Source organism: Pseudophryne corroboree, chromosome 9 (genome assembly GCF_028390025.1).
Source record: "Pseudophryne corroboree isolate aPseCor3 chromosome 9, aPseCor3.hap2, whole genome shotgun sequence".
Classification (NCBI taxonomy): Eukaryota; Metazoa; Chordata; class Amphibia; order Anura; family Myobatrachidae; genus Pseudophryne; species Pseudophryne corroboree.
In genome coordinates, this window is record NC_086452.1 from 311,999,007 (window position 1) to 312,020,300 (window position 21,294).

The window sequence follows — 21,294 nt, forward strand, 5'->3', positions numbered from 1 at the left end:
GGGTCCACTAGGAGCCACTGGCACTTTAAGAGTTTGAGAGTGTGGGCTGGCTCCTCCCTCTATGCCCCTCCTACCAGACTCAGTCTACAAACTGTGCCCGAGGAGACGGACATCTTCGAGAGAAGGATTTAACACAGATAGTGGCGAGATTCATACCAGCTCACACATACAAGGCCCATCAAGCTAGCTTAGCTTGAAAACTCAGCAACTGCTGAAATATTACTTACCAAGTAACAATGCAGTACATAACTAAACAAAGTCGTACTGAACCAGATAACGGTTGCAGGAAAACGAAGCGCTGGGCGGGTGCCCAGCATCCTCTACGGACTACGAGAAAAAGGATTTACCGGTAGGTAACCAAAAACCTATTTTCGCTTACGTCCTAGAGGATGCTGGGGTCCACATTAGTACCATGGGGATGTACCAAAGCTCCCAGAACGGGAGGGAGAGCGCGGAGGCTTCTGCAGAACTAATTGACTGAACTTCAGATCATCAGAGGCCAAAGTATCGAACTTGTAAAACTTAGAAAACGTGTTCGACCAAGACCAAGTTGCAGCTTGGCAAAGTTGCAATGCAGAGACACCCCGGGCAGCCACCCAGGAAGACCCCACCTTACGAGTAGAGTGGGCCTTGACAGACGTAGGACACGGCAATCCTGTCATAGAATAAGCGTGTTGGATAGTGAACCTAATCCAGCGAGAAATAGTCTGCTTAGAAGCAGGACACCCAATCTTCTTGGGATCATATAGGACAAACAAACAGAGTCCGACTTTCTGTGATGAGAAGTTCTCTTCACATTTATCTTCAGAGCCCTTACAACATGCAAGGACTTTGATATAATTGAGGAGTCAGTAGCTACTTGCACCACAATAGATTGGTTGATATGAAATGCCGACACAACCTTCAGAAGAAACTGCTGACGTGTCCGGAGCTCAGCTCCATCTTCGTAGAAGATCAAGTAAGGACTTTTACAGGACAAAACCCCTAATTCTGACACGTCTAGCAGAAGCTAAGGCCAACAACGTGACCGCCTTCCAAGTTAGAAATTTTACCTCAACCTCCTGTAGAGGCTCAAACCAGTCGGAGAAACTGCAACACCACGTTAAAGTCCCAAGGTGCCGTAGGCATTATAAAGGGAGGTTGGATGTGCAGAACTCCCTTCAAAAAAGTCTGAACCTCAGCGAGGGCAGCCAATTGTTTCTGGAAGAAGATGGAGAGGGCTGAAATATGGACCTTCACAGATCCCAACCTCAGGCTCATATCCACACCTGCTTGCAGGAGAAAACGTCCGAGTTGAAACGCCACCGTGGGAAACTTCTTGCATTCACACCAAGAAACATATTTCTTCCAAATACGATGGTAATGTTTAGACGTTACTCCTTTCCTAGCCTGTATCAGGGTAGGAATGACCTTCTTCGGACTGCCCTTCCGAGCTAGTATCAGGCGTTCAACCTCCATGCCATCAAACGTAGCCGCGGTAAATCTTGATAAGCAAACGGTCCCTGCAGCAGCAGATCCTCCCGAAGAGGAAGAGGCCTCGGCTCTTCCTGCAAGAGATTCAGAAGGTCCGCGTACCAAGCCCGCCTTGGCCAGTCCGGAGCAATGAGGATTGCCTGAACCCTTGATCTCCTTACGAGCTTTAAAACCCTTGGAATGAGTGGAAGAGGTGGAAACACATACACCGACCGGAACACCCACGGATACACCCGGGCGTCCACTGCCACTGCTTGTGGGTCCCTCGACCTGGAACAATAGCATCGAAGCTTCTTGTTGAGACGAGAGGCCATCATGTCTATTTGGGGTGAACACCTCCAGATGGAGACCCCATTCCCCTGGATGGAGATCGTGTCTGCTGAGGAAGTCTGCTTCCCAGTTGTCTACTCCCGGAATGAAGATTGCTGAGAGCGGAAACGCGTGTCTTTCTGCCCAGAGGATGATTCTTGTTACCTCTGACATTGCAGCTCTGCTCTTCGTTCCGCCCTGTCGGTTTATGTAGACCACTGTCGTTACATTGTCCGACTGCACTTGAATGGCCCGATTTCTTAGAAGATGGGCTGCCTGAAGACCAATGTAGAAGGCTCTTAGTTCCAGGATGTTGATGGGCAGGCCGGCTTCCAAACTTGACCACCATCCTTGGAATGTTTCCCCCTGAGTGACTGCACCCCAGCCCCGAAGGCTCGCATCCATGGTTAGAAGGACCCAGTCCTGAATCCCGAACCTGCGGTCCTCCAGAAGGCGAGACAATTGGAGCCACCAGAGGAGTGAAATCCTGGCCCTTGGCGACAGACGAATCCTCTGGTGCATGTGGAGAGGAGATCCTGACCACTGGTCCAGGAGATCCAGTAGGAAGGCCCGAGCATGGAACCTCCCGTATTGGAGAGCCTCATAAGAGGCCACCATCTTTCCCAAAAGGCGAATGCAGTGATGAACTGACACCCGGGCTGGCTTCAGGACATCCCGGACCATTGTTTGTATCACCAACGCCTTTTCCTGCGGAAGAAACACCCTCTGCACTTCTGTGTCGAGGATCATCCCCAGAAAATACAACCTCTGGGTCCAAATGTGACTTTGGGAGATTCAGAATCCAACCGTGGACTCTGAGTAGGTGCGTTGTGAGAACAATGGACTGCAACAGCTTCTCCTTGGACGAAGCCTTTATCAGCAGACCGTCCAGATATGGAATGATGTTCACCCCTTGTTTGCGGAGGAGAACCATCATCTCTGCCATCACCTTGGTGAACACCCTCGGTGCTGTGGAGAGGCCGAATGGCAGGGCCTGGAACTGGAAATGACAGTCCAATAATGCGAAACGGAGATAAGCCTGATGCGGCAGCCAAATCGGAATGTGGAGGTACGCATCCTTGATATCCAGGGATACCAGGAATTCCCCCTCTTCCAGACCTGATATCACCGCCCTGAGAGACTCCATCTTTAACTTGAACTCCTTTAGAAAGGGGTTCAGTGATTTTAGGTTCAGAATGGGCCTGACCGAACCATCCGGTTTCGGTACTGCGAAAAGGTTCGAATAGTAACCTGTGCCTCCACCAACTTCTGGACGGCTTCCTGTAGTACAGTTCTGTCTTCCAGTAGAACTGGCAAGCCTGATTTGAAAAATCGGTGAGGAGGGAGACTTTGAAATTCCAGCCTGTATCCCTGGGACACAATATCTATCACCCAGGGATCCAGGCCAGACGATACCCAGACGTGACTGAACTGTCTGAGTCTCGCCCCCACCGGCCCCACCGCGTGGTCCACTGCCATGCAGAGGACTTTAGCGTACCTGAAGCAGGCTTTTATTCCTGGGGACCTGCAGCAGCAGGTTTCTTGGATTTAACTCGGCCTCCCCTAAAGAAGGTATTGGACGGTTTGGCCTTTCTAAGCTTGTTAGGCCGAAAGGACTGAGATGCTGATGAAGAGAAGCTGAGGGAAGAAACTGAGACTTACCCGCTTGTAGCCGTGGATATCCACGCATCCAAAGCTTCCCCAAAGAGAGCCTGACCTGTGTAGGGTAGGGACTCCACAGTTTTCCTGGATTCCGCGTCGGCAGACCACTGGCGCAGCCACAGTCCCCGACGAGCTGAAACAGACATGGAAGAGATCCCCGCAGCCAAGGAACCCAGGTCTTTCATGGATTCTACCATAAAACCTGCTGAATCGTGAATGTTACGCAAAAACAATTCAACATCCCCTCTATCCATCGTATCCAAATCCTCTAGTAAGGTAGCCGACCACTTTACTATAGCCCTTGCAATCCATGCACTAGCAATAGTGGGATGTAATATGGCCCCTGAAGCAGTGTACATTGATTTAAGTGTATTATCAATTTTTCTATCAGCCGGCTCCTTTAAGGCGGTAGATCCTGGAACAGGTAAAACTACCTTTTTTGAGAGTCTGGACACGGATGTGTCAACAATAGGTGGGTTTCCCATTTTTTCCTATCCTCCTCAGGGAAAGGAAACGCCACCTGGACCCTTTTAGGGATCTGGAATTTTTTCGACGGGTTTTCCCATGCTTTCTCAAATATAGCCAGTGATCGTGCTGAGCCCCCAAAAAAAGTGGGTCCCAGGGACCCTCACTTTTAAAAATTGGGGTCCTTCCGGTCTTTTTCTGGGTCCCATCGCAATGAAGGTTCGCATTAATCTTAATATTGTTTGGACACTACAAAAGTGTTGCAAGGTGGGGGGATGGGGTGACAATGCTGCTGGGCTGTGTAGCATGTAGGACACCCTGCACCAGAGGTGTAACTAGACATTTTGGTGCCCTTAGACAGAAGATGAATTGGTGTTCCCCCTCCATGACTGGAAAGCACAGGCGGTATGCGCCGCAGGCGCGCTGCAAAGTTTTAGGGGCGTGGCTTCATGGGGACCGGGCGTGACCACTTAATAGTGCCAATTCACATTACACCACACAGTAGTGCCGCTTATACACATTGCACCAGGTAGAACCTCCTATGCACACTGCGCCAGGTACAGCACGTTATACACTTTGCTCCAGGTACAGCATGTTATACACATTGCTCCAGGTAGAGGACTTTATACATATTGCGCCTGGCAGAGCACGTTATACACATTGCGCCAGGCAGAGCACGTTATACACATTGCGCCAGGCAGAGCACATTATGCCATTGCGCAAGGCAGAGCACGTTATACACATTGCGCCAGGCAGAGCACGTTATACACATTGCGCCTGGCAGAGCACGTTATACACATTGCGCCTGGCAGAGCACGTTATGCACATTGCGCCTGGCAGAGCACATTATGCACACTGCGCCAGGCAGAGCACGTTATACACATTGTGCCAGGCAGAGCACGTTATACACATTGCGCCAGGCAGAGCACGTTATACACATTGCGCCAGGCAGAGCACGTTATACACATTGTGCCAGGCAGAGCACGTTATACACATTGCGCCAGGCAGAGCACGTTATACACATTGCGCCAGGCAGAGCACGTTATACACATTGCGCCAGGCAGAGCACGTTATACACATTGCGCCAGGCAGAGCACGTTATACACATTGCGCCAGGCAGAGCACGTTATACACATTGCGCCAGGCAGAGCACGTTATACAGATTGCGCCAGGCAGAGCACATTATGCACATTGCGCCAGGCAGAGCACGTTATACACATTGCGCCAGGCAGAGCACGTTATACACATTGCGCCAGGCAGAGCACGTTATACACATTGCGCCAGGCAGAGCACGTTATACACATTGCGCCAGGCAGAGCACGTTATACACATTGCGCCAGGCAGAGCACGAGTGTGGTACTACCCTGCCAGCCCAAGTGGCATTATGCCATTATGACCACGTAGCTGCCTTGCACAATTGTTCAAGGGTCGCACCACGGCGGGCCATCCAAGAAGGTCCAACCGACCGAGTAGAATGGGCCTTGATGGTAGCAGGAGCTGGAAGGCCAGCCTGTACATAAGCATGTGCAATCACCATTCTAATCCAACTGGCTAGGGTCTGCTTGTGAGCAGGCCAGCCACGTTTGTGAAAACCAAACGGAACAAAGAGAATCCGACTTCCTGATTAAGGCAGTACTCTTCACATAGATACGGAGAGCCCGTACCACATCCAAAGACCGCTCTTGGGAAGACAATTTAGGAGAGGCAAAGGCCGGAATCACAATCTCCTGATTAAGGTGGAAAGACACCACCTTAGGTAAATATCTGGGACGTGTTCTAAGAACCGCCCGATCATGGTGAAAAATCAGATATGGTGACCTACAAGATAAGGCACCCAAATCCGACACCCGTCTAGCAGAGGCAAAAGCCAGCAGAAATAACACCTTAAGAGAAAGCCACTCTGCTGATTCAAGAGGCTCAAACGGAGACCCTTGCAAGGCCTCCAAAACCACCAACAAGTCCCAAGTTGCCACAGGCAGGACATAGGGAGGTTGAATCCGCAACACACCCTGAGTGAACGTATGTACATCAGAAAACGTTGCAATTTTCCTCTGGAACCAAACTGACAAGGCAGAAATGAACCTTGATGGAAGCCAGACGAAGGCCCAAATCCAGGCCCTGTTGTAGAAAGGCCAAAAGTTTGGCCGTAAAAAACTTGTAAGCGTCATGATTGTTAGATGCGCACCAAATAAAGTAAGAATTCCAGACCCTATGGTAAATCCGAGTAGAAGCCGGTTTCCGGGCCTTCAACATAGTAGGCTTGAAGAGCCACGTCATCAAAGCCAACCGGGCTAAATCCTGATATACACAGGGGCCCTGAACAAGGAGATCTGGGCACTGTGGAAGTAGAAGGGGACGCTCTATCGAGAGACCCTGAAGGTCTGAGAACCAATGCCGTCTGGGCCACGCGGGAGCGATCAGAAGCAGGATTCCTCCTCCTTGCTTGAACTTCCTTATATAGACACACACTTATTATAAGTACACAAACATCGACACACACGTATATATACACACACAAGCTGTCCATCCCTGTTACCGGGTTGCTGGGTGCTGAGAATAGCCGGTAACAGAGCTTACTCCACTCCGCGTCTCCTGATGCCTGCCCCCAGGCCCGAGCTCCATAGACACTGTGCCTGATAAGCTGTCTCCTCTCCCCCCCCCTTACAAGCTGCCCCCCCCCCCCAGGTCATCACTGCTCCGTTATAGCCGCCGCCCTCTCTGCTGTGTCGGGCCGGTTGTGAGTGAGGGGAGGCGGCAGCAATGTCTATCAGTGACCGGGGGAGGCAGCATCAATTCGAAGGGGACCGGGAGGCAGCAGGAGAATTCACTTCTCGCGGTGTGTAGCGCTCATCACAGCGCATCCTGTGGGACGCGCTGATTTTTGAAAACCGGGTCCCTTACTGCTTATAGCGCGTAAAATACGCGCTATAGCGAGTATTTGCGATCACTGTATAGCATTCAATTCCTTTGACGCAGGGAAGGTTAGCGAGGCTTTCTTATTTTCAGTGAAAAAGGTCTCCTCAAACTGCTTAGGTGTGGTATCATTTATATTTAACACATCCCTGATAGCCTCTATCATTAATTGCACACCATTTGCAAGAGAGGCAGACCCCCGCAACACATCCCCATTACCGTCTGTGGTATCAGAATCAGTATCCGTGTCATCTTGCATGATATGAACAAGCGCACGTTTTTGGGGGTATATAGCGGGACGTCCTGAGGTACCAGAATCGGGCCATACTGCCATGGAGCTCTGTAATACCTGGGTTGCAGACTCATTACTCGCAACCCTGTCAGAAATCTGAGTAATCCAAGATGTGATAGAGGAAAACCATTCAGGTTCCCTTGCTGGAATCTGTGCTAAACCACTGCTATCCTGATTACATGGAATGGGATCATCCTGTGAGGACATATCCTCTGCAGCATATGACACAGTGTCCCTGGACATAGCTAAAGGAGACCACCAAACACTACACACACACACACACACACACACACACACACACTGGTGAGGGCAGACAGAGTCCCCCCCCCCAAGAATGGCAAGAGACACACAGAGATTGGAGCCAACCCACACACAGCGCTTTTACCAAAGGGAGACCCCTTGTCAGCGCTGACTGAGCACCTTAATAGGATACACAGTCGTACTGCAGCCTCCCCTTCCTTCTACAACCCCCTGGTACCATTTACAGATAGCTGGAGTTGCTGTGGAAGGACCTTCTTTACTGGTAAGCGCTGTGCAGGCAGGAAAATGGCGCTGAAACGCTGCTGGGTCCGCTCTGAGGAGAAGCTCCGCCCTTAAAATGGCGCTGTCTTCCTGCACTTCTTCTGCTTATACTAGCCTGAGGATTTAGTGCTGGCTGAGATCCTGGGACCCCGACAGGCTTTTGGACCAGTGTAGGGTGTAGCACTGGCTCAGGGCGCCCTTCACAGCGCCACACCATGTACCGCTGAGCCATCCCCGGAGCGCAGTTAATACTGCGCTCCTACCCTGTTGCCGCCATCTTCACACCGACCCCCCGCTTGCTAGGGGGGTCAGTGTCTCACTCACCACCGATTCTTCAGCTCTGCAAGGGGGGTGGCATGCTGCTGGGGCGAGCGGCCCCCTGTGGCGGAGAACGATCAGACCCCTCTGGAGCTCAGTGTCCAGTCAAACTCTAAAACAACATTTTAGTAGGAAAACTCTGGAGAGCTCCCCTAGCTGTGACCGGCTCCTCCGGGCACATTTTCTAAACTGAGTCTGGTAGGAGGGGCATAGAGGGAGGAGCCAGCCCACACTATTAAAGTGCCAATGGCTCCTAGTGGACCCGTCTTTTCCCCCTTGGTACTAATGTGGACGCCAGCATCCTCTAGGACATAAGAGAAAAAAGATCTCAAATTAGACATGAAATATTGTTTTGTGTCATCAACATCCTATTGTAATCACTAGAAGTCCCATGTTTCCTGCAGTTATAACTATGTTATTTATAATTATCATATAGACCAGGTAAGCTATTTGCTTTCTTGTAAAAATGTGCAATAGGCATATTACACGCATACAAAAACACATAGCTGCTACTCACGTGTCATGATCTTACACGATGCCACATATCCCAGAGAGAGAAGGCACTCAATGGGAACCTGTGTTTGTAACTCAGCTGCACGCTGGAAATAAATTAAAGCTTCACCCAACTTGTTCATGTCCTAGAACGCAAGAAGAAACATCACTACAATGTGAACAGCCTGAACATTTTTGTGGGTTTCAATATGAAAGAAAATTAACTTTTAAAAAAAAAAATATATATTAATTTAAGAAATATCTACACAAAAGAGTGCCTGACCTGCAAAGTCGAGATGGCTGAAATGTCATCAAAATGTAAAAACACATACAGAGCAACAACAGAATGCCAACTCATGCAGGATTTCAGCATCCAGCAAATGTACACCCTCTGACTGTTCAAACATTTACAGGGTTAGTCTATGGCAGGCATTCCCAACCACGGCCCTCAAGGCACACTAACAGTGCAGGTCTTAGTGATATCCAGGCTGCAGCACAGATGGTTAAATCAAAATAACTGAACTACTAATTAAGTCACCTGTGCTGCAGCCTGGATATCACTAAAACCTGCACTGTTGGTGTGCCTTGAGGACCGAGGTTGGGAATGCCTGGTCTATATTTTTGGATGCCAAGAGGTGTGGTCTAGGTATAAGAGGTATGGTCTAAGGATAAGGGGTGTGGTCTATGTATAAGAAGTGTGGTCTGAAAAAAAGAGGTGTGGTCTATGGATAAGATGTAAGGTCTGAGGAAAAGGGGTGTGGTCTATGGATCAGTGCTATGGTCTAAGGATAAGGGGTGTGGTATAAGGATAAGCGGTATGGTCTAAGGATAAGGGGTATGATCCAAGGATGAGAGGTGTGGTCTATGTATAAGAGGTATGGTTTAAGGAACTGGTTCTCAAACGGTGTGCCATGGTACCCTGGGGTGCTGCGGGACACTTGCAGGTGTCCCCTGGGTTGGTGGTCTAGGACCAATTCAAATTATTTAAGCTCAATGTAATAGGCAAAACCAGTGCAGGTAGCTGTCAATCATGAAATATGTAGACAAAGCGAAGCAAATCTTATCCCTCACCACACAATTAACCCTAAGTGTGACATATAAACACAATTTACTTAAATGTAATAATTTCTTTCTAAATTTCTCACTAAGAAACTTTTAGCCTAGGGGTGTTGTGAAAAAAATTCTGATATTCTAGGGCGCCGTGACATAAAAAAGTTTGGGAACTACTGGTCTAAGGATAAGGGGTATAGTCTGTGGATAAGAGGCATGGTCTATGGATAAGGAGAAAGATCTTGTGGGAAAAGGGTGTGGTAATTGGATGCCAAGTTTGGTTGAATGTACCAAGTGGTGAGGTTTGGCAAATTACACAAGAAACAATTCTCAGAATAACGAGATTTCTGTTGTTAAATCTCTTTCTGCGAGGTACACTGGGCTTCACAGGGAATGACATTGGGGGTGTAGAGTAGGATCTTGATCCGAGGCACCAACAGACTCAAAGCTTTGACTGTTCCCAGAATTCATAGCGCCGCCTCCTCTATGACCCCGCATCCGTGCACAGGAGCTCAGTTTTTGTTAACCAGTCCAATGCAGTAGCAGGCAAAAGATACGACAACTGTTAGTAGCCAAATACACCACATTTTCACGACAGGAGAAAGGCTCAGCGGCTAATGCCATACCAACCCAAAGAAGCTAAGTGCGTCAGGGTGGGCACCCTGTGGAGCCCAGTGTACCTCGCAGAAAGATTTAACAATGGTAAGTTCTTTCTATAAATCTCGTTTTCTGCTGTGGGGTACACTGGGCTCCACAGGGAATGACATTGGGGATGTCCTAAAGCAGTTACTTATGGGAGGGGACGCACTGTAGCGGGCACAAGAACCCGGCGTCCAAAGGAAGCATCCTGGGAGGCGGAAGTATCAAAGGCATAAAACCTTATGAACGTGTTCACTGAGGACCACGTAGCTGCCTTGCACAATTGTTCAAGGGTTGCACCACGGCGGGCCGTCCAAGAAGGTCCAACCGACCGAGTAGAATGGGCCTTGATGGTAGCAGGAGCTGGAAGGCCAGCCTGTACATAAGCATGTGCAATCACCATTCTAATCCAACTGGCTAGGGTCTGCTTGTGAGCAGGCCAGCCACGTTTGTGAAAACCAAACAGAACAAAGAGAATCCGACTTCCTGATTAAGGCAGTACTCTTCACATAGATACGGAGAGCCCGTACCACATCCAAAGACCGCTCTTTGGAAGACAATTCAGGAGAGGCAAAGGCCGGAACCACAATCTCCTGATTAAGGTGGAAAGACACCACCTTAGGTAAATACCTGGGACGTGTTCTAAGAACCGCCCGATCATGGTGAAAAATCAGATATGGTGACCTACAAGATAAGGCACCCAAATCCGACACCCGTCTAGCAGAGGCAATAGCCAGCAGAAACAACACCTTAAGAGAAAGCCACTCTGCTGATTCAAGAGGCTCAAACGGAGACCCTTGCAAGGCCTCCAAAACCACCAAGTCCCAAGTTGCCACAGGCAGGACATAGGGAAGTTGAATCCGCAACACACCCTGAGTGAACGTATGTACATCAGAAAACGTTGCAATTTTCCTCCGGAACCAAACTGACAAGGCAGAAATGAACCTTGATGGAAGCCAGACGAAGGCCCAAATCCAGGACCTGTTGTAGAAAGGCCAAAAGTTTGGACGTAAAAAACTTGTAAGCGTCATGATTGTTAGATGCTCACCAAATAAAGTAAGAATTCCAGACCCTATGGTAAATCCGAGTAGAAGCCGGTTTCCGGGCCTTCAACATAGTAGGCTTGAAGAGCCACGTCATCAAAGCCAACCGGGCTAAATCCTGATATACACAGGGGCCCTGAACAAGGAGATCTGGGCGCTGTGGAAGTAGAAGGGGACGCTCTATCGAGAGACCCTGACGGTCTGAGAACCAATGCCGTCTGGGCCACGCGGGAGCGATCAGAAGCATGATTCCTCCTTCTTGCTTGAACTTCCTTATTACACTGGGCAGGAGTGACACCGGAGGGAACACGTATGGCAGCTGATAGTTCCATGGAATTGCCAGTGCGTCCACGAAAGCTGCTTGAGGATCCCTTGTCCTTGCTCCAAAGACCAGAACCTTGTGATTGTGTCGAGACGCCATCAGGTCCACATCTGTCCACGAGGAGTTGAAACACTTCTGGATGGAGGCTCCACTCTCCGGCATGTACGTCCTGATGACTGAGAAAGTCCACTTCCCAGTTTAGGACCCCCGGAATGAATACTGCCGATATGGCTGGCAGATGGCGTTCCGCCCACTGAAGAATCCTTGATACTTCCCTCATTGTCATGCGGCTTCGAGTGCCGCCTTGATGATTGATGTACGCCACCATGGTGGCGTTGTCCGACTGTGCTTGAACAGGTCTGTTCTGCATTAAATGCTGGGCCAAGTTCAATGAGTTGAACACCACCTGCAATTCCAGAATGTTTATCGGGAGGAGAGACTCCTCCTTGGTCCACCGACCCTGAAGGGAGTGTTGCTCCAACACTGCGCCCCAACCTCTCTGACTGGCATACGTCGTCAGAAGGACCGAGTTGGAGATCCAGAAGGGACGACCCCTACTCAATTGTTGGTCCTGAAGCCACCAGCACAGTGACAGACGAACCTCCGGAGACAAGGAGATCATTTGAGACCTGATCCGGTGACGCAGGCTGTCCCACTTGGCAAGAATCAGCTCCTGCAGAGGGCAGGAATGGAATTGAGCGTACTCCACCATGTCGAACGCCGACACCATGAGACCTAGCACTTGCATTGCCGAATGTATCGACACTTGCGGACGAGATCGGAAGCATCGAATCCTGTCCTGAAGCTTCAGGACTTTCTCCTGAGACAGAAACAACCACTTGTTGTGAGTGTCCAACAACGTCCCCAGGTGCACCATGCTCTGAGCAGGGACCAGGGAAGATTTCTTCCAGTTAATGAGCCACCCATGGGCTTGCAGAAACTGGATAGTCAGATCCAGATGGCGTAGGAGAATTTCTGGGGAATTTGCCAGGATCAACAAGTTGTCCAGGTAAGGTAGGATCCTGACCCCTTGACGGCGGAGCATAGCCGTCCTTACCGCCATGACCTTGGTGAAGACTCACGGAGCCGTGGTCAAACCAAAAGGTAACGCCCAAAATTGGTAATGGAGGTTGCCAACCGCAAACCTCAAGTATTGCTGATGAGACATTGCAATGGGAATATGCAGGTAAGCATCCTGTATGTACAGGGAGACCATATAATCCCCAGGTTCCAATGCCAGAACAATAGAGCAAAGTGTTTCCATACGAAACTTGGAGACCTTCACAAATTTGTTCAAGGACTGGAGGTTGAGAATGGGTCGGGATGACCCATTCGGTTTCGGGACTAGGAACAGCTGTGAATAGTACCCCTTGCCTCTCTGAGCCAGAGGCACCTGTACTACCACTCCTGTGTCCAGGAGGGACTGTACCACCGAATGAAGAGATTTTGAATTCACCTGATCCGAAGGGATGTCTGTTAGGCAAAATCGATGAGGGGGATGATTTTTGAAGGATACGGCGCAACCTCGAGTGACGACTTCCCGTACCCAGGCATCGGAAGTGGTCTTCAACCATTCCTTGGTATACCCTAGAAATCGGCCCTCCACCCTGGTATCCCCCAGAGGGAGGCCCGCCCCGTCATGCGGCAGGCTTATCAGTCTTGGAAGCAGGCTGACGGGCAGCCTAGGGCCGTTTGGGTTTGGGCTTATTGGGTTTGGAAGTGCGAGCCTGTTTCGGGTACGCCTGACCCTTTGCTTTCCATAAAGGACGAAAGGAGCGAAAGGAAGTACTCTTAGCCTTCGGTACCGAAGGAGCAGTACTAGGTAGACAAGCTGTTTTAGAAGAAGCTAAGTCAGTCACAAACTTGTTGAGGTCTTCTCCGAAAAGGATGTCTCCCTTAAAAGGGAGTACCTCCAGGGATTTTTTAGAGTCCAGATGCACAGACCAGGACTGCAACCATAGAATCCGGCGAGCCAGTATGGACGTAGTAGAAGCCTTGGCCGCTAGGATACCGGCATCAGAAGCCGCCTCTTTAATGTAATGAGAAGCTGTGACAATATACGATAAGCAATGTCTAGCATGATCAGAAGCGTTGGAAGACATCTCAGCTTCCAACTCCTGAGCCCACGCTTCAATAGCCTCTGCAGCCCATGTCGCTGCAGTGGTGGTCCGGTGCGCAGCACCTGCTAAGGTGTAAATCGCCTTTAAACAACCCTCCACACGCTTATCCGTCAGTTCTTTCAAAGACATGATGATAGTTACTGGCAGAGCTAAGGATACCACTAACTGCGCCACCTGCGAATCCACTGGCGGGGGTGTTTCCAAATTTTTACTTAGCTCTGCAGCGAGGGGATAGCGAGCCAGCATCTTCTTGTGAGGCGCGAATTTCTTTCCTGGATTTTCCCAGGACTCCTGACGTATGTCAACTAAATGATCATAATGAGGTAAAACTTGTTTAACCACTTTCGGACGTTTAAATCTGTCCGGTTTCTTAGGGGCGGCTCCGGGTCATCAGTAATCTGAAGAATAAGCCTGATAGCCTCCAACAAGTCAGGAACATCCACCTGTGAAACAGATTCCGCATCAGAATCAGAATCTGTGGGGTCAGTATAAACGCCATCCTCTCTGGGACGTTAGTGGATTGTGTGGAAGTAATAGCCCACTTAGAGGACCCCTTGGTCTTAGGCGGGCGAGGATTTGACTTCTGAGTAGTCAGTGATTGGTTCAATTGCTGTAACTGAGCAGACAGTTGATCTGTCCAAAGCGGGTTAACCGCGGGGACCATAAGCGGTTGTACCGGCACAGGAGGTCAAATAGGGGGCGTTAATCTAGTTACCAGCGTATTCAAAAGCGTGGAGAAAGTAGCCCAAGGCGAGTCATTTTGAAGTCCGTTGCTACGATCCCACTGGGGGGGTAAGGAGCCCCCAGAACCTGAACCCTCAGCTGCTATATTTTCCTCAAATGCATCTGCAGCGTCACCACCACACAATGTGGGATCAGCCCCAGCTCCGTTGCCCCTTGTAGCTGACATATCCGAAAGCTCAATGCAGGGCAACCCAGTACAATATCAGCAGCACAATACCCGACAAGAACCCCCTGTGCAGTGTAACAGCACAAACAGGGGATTCAAGAGGTATATGGTGACTAAAAATCACAGAGAAAAATACACAATAAGTATATCTTGTGAAATACCTATATTAAAATGATAAACCTGACGCACTTAGCCCCCTCAGGTTATAGAATATAGGGATAGCAATCTGAGTGAGATACACAAAATGGAGGTCACACAGCAGCTATATGCACACACACAGTCACATTGTACAATGCAGAAATTATGACATGCAATAAACTGCACTGGACTAGCAATACAAAGTAATACTAAGTATAGCTATAGACTCAATAGATATAACAATGCACAGTAAAGACTGGATGTATATCACAGGGTACTTTGTACTATATAACCATGACTAAATGCACTCTTTATTAACTAACACTGTCAGCAGACATGTAGAATACTTAAGTGTCCTGTAAAATGCACAGTGCTGACATGCAGGCGGCTTTACAGAGGAAGATTTGCCCAAACAGTCCCAAACGCTGGCAGGGAGTGAGGGAAAGAGATATGCAGCTCCAGGGCGGGAACATTTACTCTAAATGGTGCCCTAGGGCTGGGGGAGGGGCTACAGGTCAAAGCCTTATCCCCGTGCTGGACTTCACCACCGGGTGCTGCGGGCTTATAAAAACGGTTTATGAGAGGAAACCGACCTGTGCCCTAGCCCTGGTGGTCTAGTGAGGTCCCTGTACTGCCACAGTGTCAACTCCAGCGCGCGCGGCCCGCCTCCCACCGGCAACGCGGGATCGTGATTTACAGCGGGTCCCGCCGAGGGGACCCATTTACCTCCTCACTGAGTGCGGCCACGCAATCCAGGAGAACAGCGGTAGTGTGTGTGTGTGTGTGTGACTAACTGGAAGAAACCGGAGCCTCCGCTGTAAGTACCTGGCAACCAGGGCGTGGGAGTATACAGCGCCGCAGGGGGTGGTGATGGAGCTGCAGCAGGAGATGTCCGACTGACATCTAACACAGTCAGTGTCTCTGCTGCAGACCTCAGCCCTTGAAGTCTTCATTTTTCATTAAAAGCTTCTTCTCACTGTTGTATGCCTGCATGGCACCAACTACATAACTGAGCTCCTGTGCACAGAGGCGGGGTTATAGAGGAGGTGGCACTATGCATTCTGGGAACAGTCAAAGCTTTGAGCCTGTTGGTGTCTCGGATCAAGATCCTACTCTACACCCCCAATGTCATTCCCTGTGGAGCCCAGTGTACCCCGCAGCAGAAACACAGATTTAAAACTGCAATTAACAAAAATTAAACATAATACACAGTTATAAAATACCTTTAAGGCGTTTCCCAGTTCCAAACATAGACTGGCTGCCATCACAGGCTGATTGAGTTCAATGTAAACCTAAGACACAATAACCACATATCTTAAGGAGGACACACAAAAAATACTGCATGTATCTTTTACATACCAAGTTATTTGTGGCAACTTACCAAAAAAGTTATACGAGTTTACATTAAAGCATTAGTCATTCCAGTATCTAATTGAATCACCTGAACATTGGATTAGTGTATGTGTGTGAAAAAGAAAGCATTACAAATCCATAGAGTCTGTCCTAACCTGTAGAGCCATCCCAGAGTACCCAGTCGTGATTTTTAAATAGGTTTCATGGACATTTTCAGTGCTATAAAACCGTTTAAACTATGAGGAGCCACCGCTGCAGCCAGGGGTGAATGACAACTTTGGATCGTATCTGCAGTGAGCCAAGTCACTCTCTTTTTGTCTGCAATATCTCATGCCGGGAGCAAGGGACAGTCTTCAAACTATTTTCAACTTTACAAGTGTATTGCATGGTGTTTGTAAAGTGGCAAGTAGTTTCCCAGCATGAGACCTTGCATGCTGGAGCTATTAGCCAGTCAGCGCAATAAGTATTATGGGTGTAATAGGCAGTTGTGGAGCCCAGCACATACAAGTGCTACACTTATGCTAACCACAGATTACCTGTTTCCCTACTACTACCACCACTACCCAGTCGCTACTACAGACACCATCACCCCCCAACACCTACCAGCATCATAGGTGTTCCTAGTATTAGACATCCCTCAGCTGTCATCCTTTTTGCTGTTAATAATATGACCTCCCAGCTGTCATATGTCCCTAATAATACTTCCAATCACCTGGCATTTGTCCCTACTACTATTACATCTCTGGATAAGAATTAAAAATCATTTATTGCATGACTAAAAAATTATTTTATGTAATCTTTAAAGACCTTTATTAAATATTTTAATATCTATCATATTTTTCAACAAAGTTATTCTATTATGTATATATTTAATAGAATCAGTCAATTTGCATTATATGTTCAATGTACTGTATGGCAGTCACTGGGGTGTTCAATGTCCTGTGTGGCGGTTACTTGTATGCGGTCTATACTATATTGCGGTTATTAGGATTTATGTGGCAGGCACTAGAATGTAACCTGTGCAGAATGGGGATCAATGAGATGCTGACTGTGCTCAATAGAACTGTGGCTATCAGTTTGTCATATCTGTTATTTGTGTGAGGGCCCCAGGGATTTTCCTTTATTTTTTATTTTTTTTTTAACTCTTTTGCTACAATATTCTTTTAGGCTAGGAACCTGTATCCAAAGAAGGCTGTGTTAGATATTTGCAGCAGGACAGCATGGTCAGGTTTTCTGTATAGGATTATCCATCTTTCTCCATGCCATGCAATGGCCACTACTTCGCACATTGCTATAGCAATTCTCACAGATTTGTCCAAAAACCCTCAGATTCCTCCCTCCCCCAACAACACACACCCAGTCACGGTAAACCTCTGCCATTTTATTCTGGAACTGCCAAGGCAGGTCTCCATCCATTTACCAGCTGTCTTCACATCTAAAATTAAATCCTGCACATATGATACAGTAATATGCACGTCCAGGCCAAGCTAGCTGGTATATGGCATAAAATAGAGACTGCTTTACGGTAAAAAAGTTCTAATTGAGCAACTTAATCCTGTGGATTAGTATACAGTATGTAGTTTTCTTTTGTTTGTTTTTAATAAAGTAGTACTAAGAAATACATTGCGGATCATTCTCCTGCAATAATCCACCTTTCCAAAACTGCAAAGAATAGGACTGTACACACAGATTTATTTTACCAAAAAAATACACTAGAAAATGAATTTTCTTTTTTTTTTATAGTTTTCAGTGTCTTAAATGCATATAATGTATAGGAATAATACGGTAGCCCAAAAAGGCACTAAATAAGCGGATCCCTGATTTTATTTCGACTTAAAACAGACTAGCATGGCGGAGAACTGGGCATGTTAACAGGTGATCTTCCAATCCCCATCCCTGGACTTCCCTAGTTTTCGCAGCGTAAGGGGCTATTATCCAGTGATTACATAGTTTGAAAGAGGGCACCCCGCCTCTTCCCAACAGCTGCACTACAGACTTTTTTTCTGCTGTCACTGTAGAGCAAGCCTCGCCCCCACTCGACATAACTGCACCAATGCAATGAAGTCAAGCTCTTCCCCAACATCACTGATTAACAGTGGGAATTAGGCAAGTTTTTTTTTGTTTCTACCAAGCAGCGCTAGTAGCTCGCAGGCCCCTATTGCACTTAAAAGGCCTTGCAACATCATCTAGGACTGTTGAGGCCCTAACTGACAGAGCCACTACAGAAGTGCACAATAGACTCCCTTATTATAGCGGTCAGAAGCATGTACCAAAATTCAACACTGCTGATCTGCATATGATCATACCCTGGGTCTCTAAGCAGAGGCAGCACTTCGGAGGATCTGAACCTGGCCATGACTGTATACACACTAGAAATAGCCATTCTGGTTAACACACTCTGGCACATTTAAAGAAAAATACTAGTACAATAATACAGCAACTTTTTTCTGTCCAAAAAATAGCTGTTAAGATTAGCATATTCCCTTGTGAGAAAGGAGCATACCACATTTACATACAGTTAGAGGTTAACTCAATCAGGAGCGAGTTGGGTCTTGCGATACGTTTTCCCAGAGTCAGATTACTGATGGCGGGATCCCAACACATCACGGTAATTATTTTCACCTTAATCCTAACCCATCTCTCCCACAGCCTAACCCTAACCACCCCCTCCCCCCACACAGCCTAATCCTAACTTACCCAACCCCTAGTGCCTAACCCCCAACCCTGTACTTACCTCAGGGATCTGTTCATTGGGATACTGCTTTCGTTCTTCTGACTGTCTGTATTTTGACCACCTCCCTTCCATACTGTCCTATCTCAGTAAGCACTTTTTGGGGGTTTAGGATGTTTTCCCCACTTCTTCATGTACTTATGCCAGGTCATGATACCTCACCAAAAATCTCCATTTCTAATTGAATCTCGCATTTTGTAAGTTTGCTTTTGAAAACTTGCATATAATATGTCAGGCGCCGGGGGCTTACCTCCGGAGCCAGGGTCCAACAGGGCTGGTGGCGGTGACGGTGCGGCTGCAGAAGTGTGGGAGACAGGGGACCTGCTGGGTAAGAGGGTGTGCTCCTGTGTGTCTGCAGCACTGGGAGCAGCCATGTTGGAGACCAAGATTCTCAGTGTACAATCGCTGAGCTCTTTGGAATGCTCAAAACAATGGGAGGCAGCTTCCGCTTACAAAAGGGGTCAGCCCACTCTTGCATGCTGCCAGTGCTTTATATTACTGTCTAGAGCAGAAGCTCCAGCTCAGAGGTCCCTCAGGTATCTCCTGAGGTTTCCCGTGAAACAAAGGGTCTCCAACTCCGCTGTGCAAGCTTGTCTATCACCTTCCACTGCACCTCTGCCGGCGGCTTCTCTGTTCCGTAGTCCGCAGCTGTCCGCCCGCCCCCCCCGGGCGGCAACCCCGGGTGCCCCGAGATCGTAGAGGGGCTCCCAGGCCATCTGCAGTGCTCCCTAGCTACGTCTATTCAGCATTTGTTCCTCAGTCTTCAAAGCAGCAATATCCAGTGTTCTTCAGTCACACCACCGCAGCGTTCATTCTTCAACAGTTAAATCCAGTGTTCTTCAGTCACGCCTCGTCAGCATTCAGTCTTCAGCAGCGGCCTTTTGAGTTCTTCAGCCACGTCTCTCAGTGAACATTCTTACAGCTCCTTTCAGAGTATTGTAGCCTAGCCTTAAGTTCTGTTCTTCAGTTACTCATCCTACAACCTCGAGTTAGGAAGGAATTACATCTGACCTCCCCAGTTCTTCCCTGCTCCCACAGCCACTCCTCCAACGAACGCCCAGCCTTCGAATTCTCAACTTCAGACCGTTGTGACATAATAGAATTAAGCCCTCAAGCTCTTTTCCACCCTGCTGGATCTACCATAAGGATAAAGCGCAGTTAGTTACTGTACTCAGGGGGTAATTCTGAGTTGATCGCAGCAGCAAGTTTGTTAGCAATTGGGCAAAACCATGTGCACTGCAGGGGGGGCAGATATAACATTTGCAGAGAGAGTTAGATTTGGGTGGGTAATTTTGTGTCTGTGCAGGGTAATTACTGGTTGCTTTATTTTTACACTGCAATTTAGATTTCAGCTTGAACACACCCCACCCAAATCTAACTCTCTCTGCACATGTTATATCTGCCCCCCCTGCAGTGCACATGGTTTTGCCCAACTGCTAACAAAATTCCTGCTGCGATCAACTCAGAATTAGGCCCTATAAACAAACAATGTCAGGATTTTAAATTAACACAGGGCTGCTGCCCTCTTGTGGCTGTTTAACAAATTACTATAGGTCTGTAAAAAGCTTAACCTGCTATATCCAATAAGGAGACATGCTGCTTAAATTGGTCTCAACCAGTTCCAAACTCTCTACAGTCGATCAAAAGTAATATTCTAAAAATCATTCTATAGCCCCATTTTGACATTGGGAATTCTGCTGGAGTACTATAGAATATTTCCTAACAATGGGGTATATTTACTAAGGTCCCGATTTTGACCGAGATGCCGTTTTTTCTTCAAAGTGTCATTTCGGTAATTTACTAAGCAAAAATCTCGGCAGTGATGAGGGCATTCGTAATATTTTGGAAGTCCTAGGAAAAAATCACGAATCAATACACCATCGGTCAAATACGCCTGCAATTTGGTAGAAATCGGGAATTTACTAAAAAGTGCAAATCACAAACACTGCCGGCAATAGCCAAACACTGCCGTGCTGAAATACAATTCGTGAAAAAGTGCTAAAAAAAAACAGACCTGCTTTTTTTCCCCGTGTTTGGATAGGCATGCACGGATCTATGAGATCCGTGCATGTTTATCAGTGGGAAGGGGATGGGAAAGTGTTTCTTTTTTTAAAAAAAATTGCGTGGGGTCCCCCCTCCTAAGCAAAACCAGCCTCGGGCTCTTTGAGCCAGTCCTGGTTGCAAAAATATGGGGGGAAAAAATGATAGAGGTTCCCCCATATTTAAACAACCAGCACCGGGCTCTGCGCCTGGTCCTGGTTCCAAAAATACGGGGGACAAAAAGCGTAGGGGTCCCCCGTATTTCTGAAACCAGCACCGGGCTCCACTAGCCAGATACATAATGCCACAGCCGGGGGACACTTTTATCTAGGTCCCTGCGGCCCTGGCATTACATAACCAACTAGTCACCCCTGGCCGGGGTACCCTGGAGGAGTGGGGACCCCTTCAATCAAGGGGTCCCCCCCTCCAGCCACCCAAGGGCCAGGGGTGAAGCCCGAGGCTGTCCCCCCATCCAAGGGCTGCGGATGGGAGGCTGATAGCA

At 48.3% G+C, this 21,294-nt stretch overlaps 1 protein-coding gene across 2 annotated transcripts in view; it reads right to left on the bottom strand.

Annotated features, from left to right (window-relative positions):
• Positions 1 to 21,294, bottom strand: part of LOC134958073 (40-kDa huntingtin-associated protein-like) — a 136,151-nt gene that overhangs the window by 50,614 nt on the left and 64,243 nt on the right. For both annotated transcript variants that reach the window (XM_063940430.1, XM_063940431.1), the window contains 2 exons: positions 15,892 to 15,960; positions 8,472 to 8,592 (listed from right to left, as the gene is read on the bottom strand). In XM_063940430.1, the coding sequence (XP_063796500.1) occupies positions 8,472 to 8,592; positions 15,892 to 15,960 (190 nt within the window). The remainder of the gene's footprint in view (positions 1 to 8,471; positions 8,593 to 15,891; positions 15,961 to 21,294) is intronic.